This window comes from Schistocerca piceifrons, chromosome X, assembly GCF_021461385.2.
Source record: "Schistocerca piceifrons isolate TAMUIC-IGC-003096 chromosome X, iqSchPice1.1, whole genome shotgun sequence".
Taxonomy (NCBI): Eukaryota; Metazoa; Arthropoda; class Insecta; order Orthoptera; family Acrididae; genus Schistocerca; species Schistocerca piceifrons.
Window position 1 is genome coordinate 761,159,109 of NC_060149.1, and position 10,186 is coordinate 761,169,294.

Below are 10,186 nucleotides of genomic sequence, written 5' to 3' on the forward strand. Positions count from 1 at the left end.
TTTTAATAATCTGGAGTATTAAATGTCTGTATAAATAGCTGTAGTCTCTATGCAGGAGGTCAGTTCTGGTCTGGGTACTTTGGTGTCGATAATAAACATGCTTTGAGTTCTAAGTGTCGTGTTTTTGTTTTGATGTGACAATATTTCTCACAGACAGCAGCAGTGATCCACTACAATTCCAAACTAATGGTGATGGTATGCTGTCTTATATTTAATGAGGTAAGAGTCGCATTCTGTTATCACAGTACATTTACTTGCTTATGAGATGTACAGTTGGCACCATAGCATTGTTTAAAATGGAATACAGCATCCATGCAGACAGGGGAAAGTTGTGGATGTATTTTTTAATGTTCTATGACTGGGTGTCATTGACAGAAAAACTGGTTTTTCTGGAAACAGCTGCCGTTCATCTTGCAGGAAAATTGTTGGTTCCTGTTTTGAATGCTGACACTAATGACTGAGTTTGCATATTCTTCCAGTAGTTTCATTCAATGATGTTTTAGGCAGTAGGTGAAACAGTGAAGGGTTGGCATTGTGTGGTCACCTAGGGCTGATGTCTTATCAGGTTTTTTTTTCTGAGATAAAGAACAGTGTGCAGTAGTACAAACATCAGGTATTAATCTATAAAATTTCTAAACTATGAGCAGTTATATAGGTTTATGACCAAGGAATAATGGATAAAAATGATAATGTCTTAATTTCTTCTCATGTATATGACAGAGAGGTGTATGATGCCTTTTGTTAATACATTTGTGCTTAATAGATTTAGTGATAGTGGCTGTGTTGGAGAGGCAGCATGATTGTAATCAAAACAAATGGAATAATTAGGTATAATGTGATAAGGATGCTGTGAGATCTTCTACTGGTTGTTGGAGTAACAGTTACGTGCCCTATTACAAGAACAGACAATTTTGCCAGAAAATGCTTCAAAAAGTAATAGAGAGAGAGAATCCTAATTAATAACTGATTTTTAAGTAGACCAAAATAATAATATTTAAATCAATTGAACAAAAAGTGTGAGAATACCTTGAATGCACCACATTTCCTGTATTGCTATTTTCAGGTTCAATTCATTGTGACATAACCTTCATCCACTTTCATGTGAGATAACATAAAACTATATCAAACCAACAAGAAATCAAATTTTTTTAAACTTTTGTCATATTTTTCTGTCAGTTTTCTTCCTAACTTCTTTTGTGTGTTTCATTTTTATCTACTAATTCACTTTGCTGTGGTTCTTATTTCTTTACTGAAATAAATATTAAAAATGTTGAATACTTTAATATGTCATTTGGCAGTTTCATGTGGTCTGTGCATTTCAGGCAAACGATGATAAAGTGTTGGTTATACCAGCACAGACCCCTGTTCCGGTCAAGGTTACAAAGAGTCTTCCATTGACACTCTCAGGAGAGAGTATAGTAGTTCAGGTTCTTGAAGCTGATGATGATGATGATGATGATGATGATGATGATACAGACAAAGAACAGGGAGCTGTAGTTTTGGGAAATGTAAGTAAAAGTTTGTACACATTCCGTCTAATAATTTTAGTAGATTTTTTTGTAAAAATTTAGCAGACAATTTAATTTTAATTTATAAAAGTGGTAACTTGGATGAGAATATTCCTTAGTGCACCTATAGGCAGTGCCGAACCCCCCCCCCCCCTCCCCTCCAGTCAAACACACACACACACACACACACACACACACACAAAAAAAAATCATAGTCGAAGTAATGAAAAAACCCTCTGTTTTAAAATATGAAACTGTGGGTACTAGCAGAGATCACCCATGAATTTCAACCACCTTAGTTCTATGAGGAGGACACTTGATTCCAAGATGATTGTGTCCCAATTCAAAGAGTGGCATTCTTAAAGAATGGTTTAATCAATATGTGAATAATTTGTTACTCTGCTAAGTTCAACAGGCACCATATTTCAACATTATTGAACACCTTTTGTGACGGGGCCCTCACACACTTAATATGTATGCGCAGTAATATTGTGCCAATATATTGCAGGAAAGTGCAAGGCCAAGAACAGCACAATACAATTGCGCAATATTCATGCCTTTGTAGTGAACATGTTGGTGTGCAAAAATGTGGAACTCATGTGTATTGTTGCTTGCCTTGCAAAACACAAGCAGAAATTATGCAGAATAGATGAAATTAGCCTGAAAATCTTCCAGTACATGTTTCAATGGGCCACTGGCTCATTCACTGTGTCGTAGCTTCATAAACAACAAAAACTAATTAAAAATTAAACAAGGAAATTGTAAATTACTGTGTACACATGCTGTGTTTTCTGTGTGTCCTCTACTGTAACAACTGTTGCAAAAAAAAAAAATAAAATAAAATAAAATAAAACAATTATTTACTGATTACTAATTGAAAGCTTATGTGATCTGATGTCTGTGGAGTGCAAGGAAGAAAAACATTTATGCTGACAGGACAGCTGCCCTGATCCTATTTGCCAATTCTGAAAACTACTATAAGTAAAATAAACTTTTCTGCTATAATGACACATGGGCTTCAGTTCCCTCTGCCATTTTGGACAATGAGGTATATGGCATCTGAGAAATGAAGTTTGTGCCTGTTTACAAAGTACTGCATGATGCTTTAATATACATACTCCAGCACACGCCCTGATCTTTTGTCATCTAATTTTTTCATTTCTCTGCAGAAATTCATTCAGTGTGAATTGAATTTCTCTTGATCTCAGTAGGAACTGCTGTTTATTGCACATCACTGCCCTTGCATGGTACAATATACATTGCCATATAGTGAATGTGTGTCAGAATTGTTTAAAGCTCTCTAGTCTCCTTCAATATATTGTACAGACTGTCAATACTGCTCATAGAGGGTCAGTATTATTGCAAAATAAATATTGAGCATGGGAGGGCTTCTCAAGTTTTTGAGCAGATAATTCAGTACGTGCTTCCTCCTCAGTTAAAGGTTGTGAAATCCCTCTGTGGGTCCGGGGTTTAGAATAGGCCCGAGGTATTCCTGCCTGTCGTACGAAGTGACTGAAAGGAGTTTCACACGTTTCGGCCTTTATGTGATGGTCCTCTGTAGGGTTTGATCTCCATTCTTCGGATTTTCCCGAAGAGCGAGCCAACTGGGGAAGGGTGCCTTATAAGGTGGATCGTGTCCATCGTGCATTGAGATCTTTAGCCTACTTTCTTGTTGCTGCATTGCAGTCCTGCCCATTCTCCATCTCTTGGGCGAGCACACCTTCCTGGGTTCATTTTCGACCATGCATTATGCAGTGTCAATTTCTACCGTCGACGATGACCATGGGCTTCTTTGCACCTGATATCCAGCTCGGTAGCCAGTCCGTTGTGGTGGGGCTGCCACATACCCTGTTGGTTGTAGCCCCCCAACCACACAGGGATCGCTCTGCTGATGCCTGCGCCATTATCTCCCTATGTATGCCAAGGGGTAGATGCCCATCCTCTGGGGTATCGGGACTCCCGGCAATGGCCATCCTGCCAGGTGGCCTTTGCTACGGCTGGGTTGCGCCTGTGGAAAGCGCCCCTGGTCAGAGTGGGTGGCATCAGGGCGGATGGCACATGATGAAGCGTAGTCCATCATCTCTTACTGGTGGTGAAACACCAGCAGTCTCTAAGCGATCATGAGCTCAATTCAACGCACAGAAGTATGACCCCAAATTATTCCCCTCCCTGGCCACACCATGGGAAGAACGTCATGCTAAGGATGGCAGCGGATCTTATTCGCGCCAGTACCTTAGATGTTCGAGAGCTGATGGGGAATCTTTCATGACAATGAAGCCTCAGTTTTTTGTTGAGCATTTAGAGGACAAGTTTGGCTTGTCCAAAATGAGATCTGGGTCAGTCTTGATCAAAACAGCATCTTCTGCCCAGTCACGGGAGTTACTTGCTTGTGACAAGCTGGGGGATATTTCTGTAACCATCACTTACATGGTCCAGGGTATCATATTTCACAGAGACCTTCTTTTGCAGTCCGATGATGAGCTGCGCACCAATTTAGAGCGGTGAGTTGTAAATTTCGTGTGGCGTGTCGACTGGAGTCCGAAGGATAATCAGGTTGCCACCGGTGCCTTCATCTTGGCCTTTGAGGGTGATGCATTGCCCGAGAAGGTCAAGGTGATGGTCTACCGGTGTGATGTAAAGCCCTATATCCCTCCCCTGTGCTGGAAGTTTGGCCATATGTTTTCCCGCTGTACTTCTAGCGTCACATGCCGAGATTGCGGACGCCCATCACTTCCCAATACTCCATGTGCCCTGCCTCCCATCTGGGTCAGCTGTGGAGAGCACCATTCGCCTTGCTCGCCTGACTGCAGGATTCTCCAGAACGAAAGGAAAATCGTGGAGTACAGACTGACCTACACTGAAGCTAAGAGAAAATTTGAATGCCTGCATCCTGTGTGTATGACATAGTCTTAAGCCGCTGCTACAGCAGTTCTGGCACAGTCAGCTCAGTGGTGAAGGCTGGAATTTGCATGCCAATACCACAATTGGACATTCACTGAGTGACGATAAATGGCCTTTCCAGATTAATTGGTCAGGTGACCGTTGGTGTGTATGGCATGAAACATCTGAAAGCAAGGGGTATCAGGCTGGAGGTGGGAATGGGGGTGTGGGACATTCCAGCAGAAATGCGATCTATTGGCTGGAGCCCGCTGACATAACAGTGAGGCAGCACAGCATAGCATAGCACAGCAGTTTATTATTCAGTAGATGTATACTGCACCACACTTGCTTTGGGGTGTTATTCATTCATTTTACTTTCAATTTTGTTCAATACATAGTTGAACAAATTAAATAAAGTGGCATGACAGATGTATTACACATTAGGAAATGATAATTAAGATGAAACATAACTCACTTGTTTGGTGTAGAAACAGATGGTAGTGTAGACTGTTCCACATTTCTGTTGCCGTTTATCAGATGAAGGTGAAATCCATAGCAGCTTCCTCCTTGTGCATATCTCTTTATAGTTTCCAATTTTGCTTATTGATTCAGAGACCTAATCCTTAAATGAATGTTCTTGTTCCTACATAAAGAGCAATAACTGTGTGGAAACTGTTTCAAAATAGAGCACAGAGACTTTACAACATTTTTTTGTTTGCGCACTCCGTTTCCATTAAAATCAACAAATTCTCCTTCAAACTGCAACATGTTGTTTTTCCGTGCTCGTATTGGAGAGTAATGATCATCGTGAGATGTAATTGATATCCAGTCTGCAATAGACTCTTCTAATTCACTTTTTGCTACTGGAATACCTAACAATTTACCATTGTTTTGGTACTTAAATGCAGTATAACTTGCAATGTATTTCACTGCATCTGGAAGAACATCCAGAATTGCTGCACAACCACACAGTTTTACCTCATCCATACAAATTATAAAAGTGGGTGTGCGTATATATGTATGGGGCATTCAGAAGCCAAGCTGACTGACTCCACCAAATGAAAATGTTCAGTACAAACAATTAGTTATTGAGTTATTTTTAAAAAAGCTCTAAAATTTTTCAGCATATTTAGAATAAACTGATGTTAAGGTTACGTTTTCAGCACTTTATAAATATATAAAAAAATTCAATGGCTGTCTCTCCCATAAGAAAAACTGCTTTGTATGGAGTGAGTCACATTGCCGACTGAAAGGTGTTGACAAAATATTGTGTGGTTTAAATACAGGCAATTTTATGAAACAAATAAACACAAACAGGACCATTTTACATGAAAAAATCACAAGTATTAATGTAAGTAATTAAATAGTACTTAATGTACAAGTAGAAAATGCGGTCTCCCCCCCCCCTCCCGCACACCATGGAGATCAGTCTTCATGTACTATAAAGAAGACCATGTGGAACATCAGCTAGACTTTCTAAAGGTCAGTTTCCATTTTTTGTGGGGATATTAATTTTTCCAAATGGCATTTCTGGTGAGAAAGTAGTTTTATATTGGATAGCAAATGGTTCAGCCTTCTCAGTATTGATCCATCTCATTGTCAGCTAGTTAATTGTTTCACCTTCAACATTTCTTTTCCTATGGGTGATACATTTTTCTAAGTTTGCTGTTGAATGGAAGTTTTCGTGGTTCATTTCTGTTAGGTAATCAGTGTTACTTTCCTTGCAGCTAAGAACATCATCATACTGATCTCTTAGACAAAAGATGTGATGACTAGTTTTTAGTCTCTTTTTAATAAAAGAAAAATCTGTATCATTTGGAAGGTAACTGTGTCCTGGCGGAAGGAACTTTTAAGACAATAGTTTGTGTTACCTCTCGTATTTTGCAGGTATTTTATAAGACGGAGAAAAACATTTGTGTTGCAGTTTTGATTGCTGCATGAGCGAGAGTATGTGAAAATATGTTTGCCATTACTGCCATGGAGAGTCAGGTGTTCTATTAGACAAGAGCTTATTTCTTGCAAACCTCTCGAACCACCAGTTTGGGACCATACATACATACATGTAATCTATTTTGTAATTAAACATGAACACCAAAATCATGGACATAAGAGATCTGTACGACATTTAGTTCAGGAGGTATGAGGTCATAAACAGTGAATGCGTGAAAAACTACTGCACCAAGCATGATGGTTAAATTTATTACTTCTTTGCTGCTAACTCAATTTGCAACACATTTCGGAAACAGTAATCGCATGTGCCACTGAATGTACCTAAAAGACTGTATCATTACATGACATACAGTACAGGAGATATGACGTTACACACAGAGAGATGCTTGAGAAACGGCCACACCATGCATGATTTTTTAATTTATTACTTCATTACTACTAACTCTATTCACAACACATTTTGCAGACTGTATCACATATGCCACTTTATGTACCTGCAAAATTATGTCATTATACAGCATGTAGCTCAGCAGATACGATATAAACATTAAGATGCCTGAAAATGAAACTGCAGGTTGAAATTCGCTAGACATATAGTCGAAATATATGTACAAATATGCATGAAATATGTTAAATATGTGTGAAATAAATTTGACATGTAGATATACGAGCAAAGCCGTCTGTAAACAACTCATCGTAAGCCCCTGGAAAAATTTCTGATTTGCTACACACACTGGTTACAATTTGGAAAGAAATACTGATGGGGTAAGAACTGCCAGTCTCTTGTTTGGATGACTGTGATAATGTGGGGAGAGAAAGGAGGAGGAGGGCAGATACTGAGGGGGGAGGAGGAGAGAGGCACAGATAGGAGGAGACGGACAGAGCTAGGGGACAGAGAGGGGAGAGGAGGAGATTGACACAGAAAGGAAATGGCAGGTGATGAACATAGAGGGGGGGGGGGGGGGGGGGGGGGGAGGAGACTCATAGATAGAGGGGGACGAGGAAATGGACAGAGAAAGGAAAAAGGATAAGATGAGATGAACAGAGAGAGGTGGAGGAGGAGAGGGAATGAGCAGATGGACGGAGGAGGAAGCAGCATATTGACAGGGTGGGGGGGGGGGGGGAGGGGGAGGAGGAGGATATGGACAGAAAGAGGAATGGGAGGAGGTGGTTTGACAGAGACAGGGGGAAGGAGGTGGACTAATAGAAGATTGGAATAAATACGTACCATGGCAATTCCAAATACTCAGCTAGCATGTTAATAAATTTTCTTAGACATTCACAGCTTCTGGGATTTCTCGCGTTGGTGATCCCTCGACAACATTTATACAGAGTTAATTTGTAATAAAACTTAGGGATACAGAATCTGGGTCGACATTACACTGAAAAAGACTCTGCATTTAATTCTTCAGTAATTGGTGTGTTTCCAGAGAAGGAAGTATCACTTGCATTACCTGGAAATTTAAGGAGACACACCTCATTTCTCTCTTCAAATACAAAATATTTCTAATCCTCATACCCTAGGAGAAAATTTTTCCAAGCGATCTTCATTTAGTCTGGAAGTTAATATGTAGCTGACTTTCATACTTTTTAGACTTTCAAAAAGTCCAAAGAGAGATCTTATTGACGTAATGAAACCTTTTTCGAAAGGCAACAAACTGTCTCTATCACCACCTTGCACTCGGGAACAAATGTCTAGGAGTCTCTTTAGAGTATTCTCCTGAATTGTGACATTCATTCCACATCCCCGTTGCAGAGGTGAGCATTCATCTTTTGGAGCTCTTAGAGCTCGATAAATCAAAGACACCAATAACGAATTCATTCTGCTTTGCACGTCGTCTTAGATTTAAGTGTGCTTCAGTAATGTGGTGTGTTGTCATTAGGTCACTTTTTTATGTTTAAAAATTTATTTTAAGATAATTTTTTAGCTATAATTAATTGGAGTGTTATTTATGCTCTTGCTTCTTACCTCTTTGCTTACATCCTGGCTTTGTGTAGTTTATTCTCCATGTCAGTTTGTGCTGGGGATTGCTTTGGGTAGTAGCTTCCTTCTGGAAAGTAACCCTAGAAGTTTGTTTCTTGAATCTCATTCATAATCTTCAGGCCAAAATTGAATTGAACGTGCATGTACAGTTACCACATTCACTTTGGCTGCATGTTTGTGTCGAACTGTTGCTCATCTTTGGGAAATGCGTGATAAATAATGTTTGTTATCTTTTGAGCAATATTAATGCATTGTGCCACAGCCCAATTTCAGTGACCCTTGCTCACGATTGACACAAAACAAGTTATTTTCTTTACACGCACAGCCACAACAGTTCTCAAAGCGACATCAAGGCATACAGAGGCGTCGAAGAACTTCTTGCTCACCTGGAGCCAGAATGGTTTACCTCCTTATTCTGTTGTCCGTGGGAGGAGGGAACATTATGGTCTGGGGAATGTTTTCATGGCATTCCCTTGATGATCTTATCATTGTGGAAGAGGGAGTGCAGCAATGAAAGTATGCATCTATTCTTGGGGACCATGTTCGCCCTTACTTGCAATTTGTTTTTCCTAGGCACATTCACATGTACCAGCAGGACAAGGAGCATGTCGCACAGCTCACTTTACACATGTGTAGTTCGAAGAGGGCCAGGATGAGTTGACTGTGCTCTCCTGGCCACCAAACTCCCCAGATTTAAACCCGATCAAGAATCTCTGGGACAACCTCGATCAGGCTGTTTGTGCCATGGATCCTCGACCGTGAAACCTAGCCTAGCTGGCCACAGCACTGGAGCTGGCATGGCTCCACATCCCTGTTGGCACCTTCCAGAACCTTATTGACACTTTTCCTGCATGTCCTGCAGTGGTCCGACACTGTGTGTGTGTGTGTGTGTGTGTGTGTGTGTGTGTGTGTGTGTGTGTGTGTGTGTGTGTGTGTGTGTTCTTGCAATAATTAAATCAGTTATCAGCATCACTCAGTTCAGTTTGTGTATATATTGTTATTTTTGCAATTTGTTTAAACATTATGTTGAAGTCGAAGAATATGTTTTTAATAAAGCAAGCAGTAGCTTTAAATGTCCTATACAGTAAATGCAATAAATTGTTTCAGCTGACGCTTGATGATGTGTCGGCTTCCAGCAGTTTAACTGCTGAAATAAATGTAAACAGGTATGTAAATTTCATATTTTTGATTGTGAAGAGGGAGGTGGTTGTTGTTATTTTAATGTATGAATAGTCAGCAAATAAATGTATGCCTACCACATATTTGACCAGTTGACTGACCCGCATTTTTTTCTTTTTTATTTATGTTTTTAAATTTTTATTATTTGCTGATGTTCAAAGTTTAAAAATTTAATTTTATGGTATGTGTTGCAACTTTGCTTTGCTACTCTGTTGCCTTTGATATTCATTCACTTTTCTCCCTTTTAGTATTGGAAGTTTGCATGCAAGCATAACTGATACTGCAACACAGAAGAAATCTTCCTTTCGACGAGGTCCTCCGGCATCAGATGGACAATAATTCATTTGAAAAATTATATGTTGATATTGCCTGTGATATTAAAATAAAATGTTTTCATATACTTATTGAGCATTCAGCCATCCTCTCCCCTTTCTCTCCTTACTGTTAACAGTAGTAATTAGGGCTGTTTTATATGCATTTGGATGTTGCTTATGCATTGGCATATTTGGCTCCTTCTCACTGGTTACTGCATATTTTGACTAAAAACTAGTGACGATGCATATTTTCACCTATGTTTACAATATTTTAAAAATTTAGATGGGCAGTCTCTAGCTCGATCTAGTTTTGATGTCTTACAGATTGACCGCAACCTAGAACTGCATGCAATCACTAACCGAGAGGCCAC

General features: G+C 39.7%; 1 protein-coding gene across 2 annotated transcripts in view; it reads left to right on the plus strand.

Moving 5' to 3' along the window:
• LOC124721824 (heat shock 70 kDa protein 14-like) overlaps positions 1-9,901 on the plus strand; it is a 192,129-nt gene extending 182,228 nt beyond the window's left edge. Inside the window, exons 8-11 of one of the 2 annotated variants that reach the window (XM_047246945.1) lie at positions 154-219; positions 1,323-1,508; positions 9,430-9,488; positions 9,750-9,901. In XM_047246945.1, the coding sequence (XP_047102901.1) occupies positions 154-219; positions 1,323-1,508; positions 9,430-9,488; positions 9,750-9,840 (402 nt within the window). In that variant the 3' untranslated portion in view covers positions 9,841-9,901. The remainder of the gene's footprint in view (positions 1-153; positions 220-1,322; positions 1,509-9,429; positions 9,489-9,749) is intronic. The other variant, XM_047246946.1, reaches the window with a different exon arrangement.
• Positions 9,902-10,186: the final 285 nt, after the last annotated feature.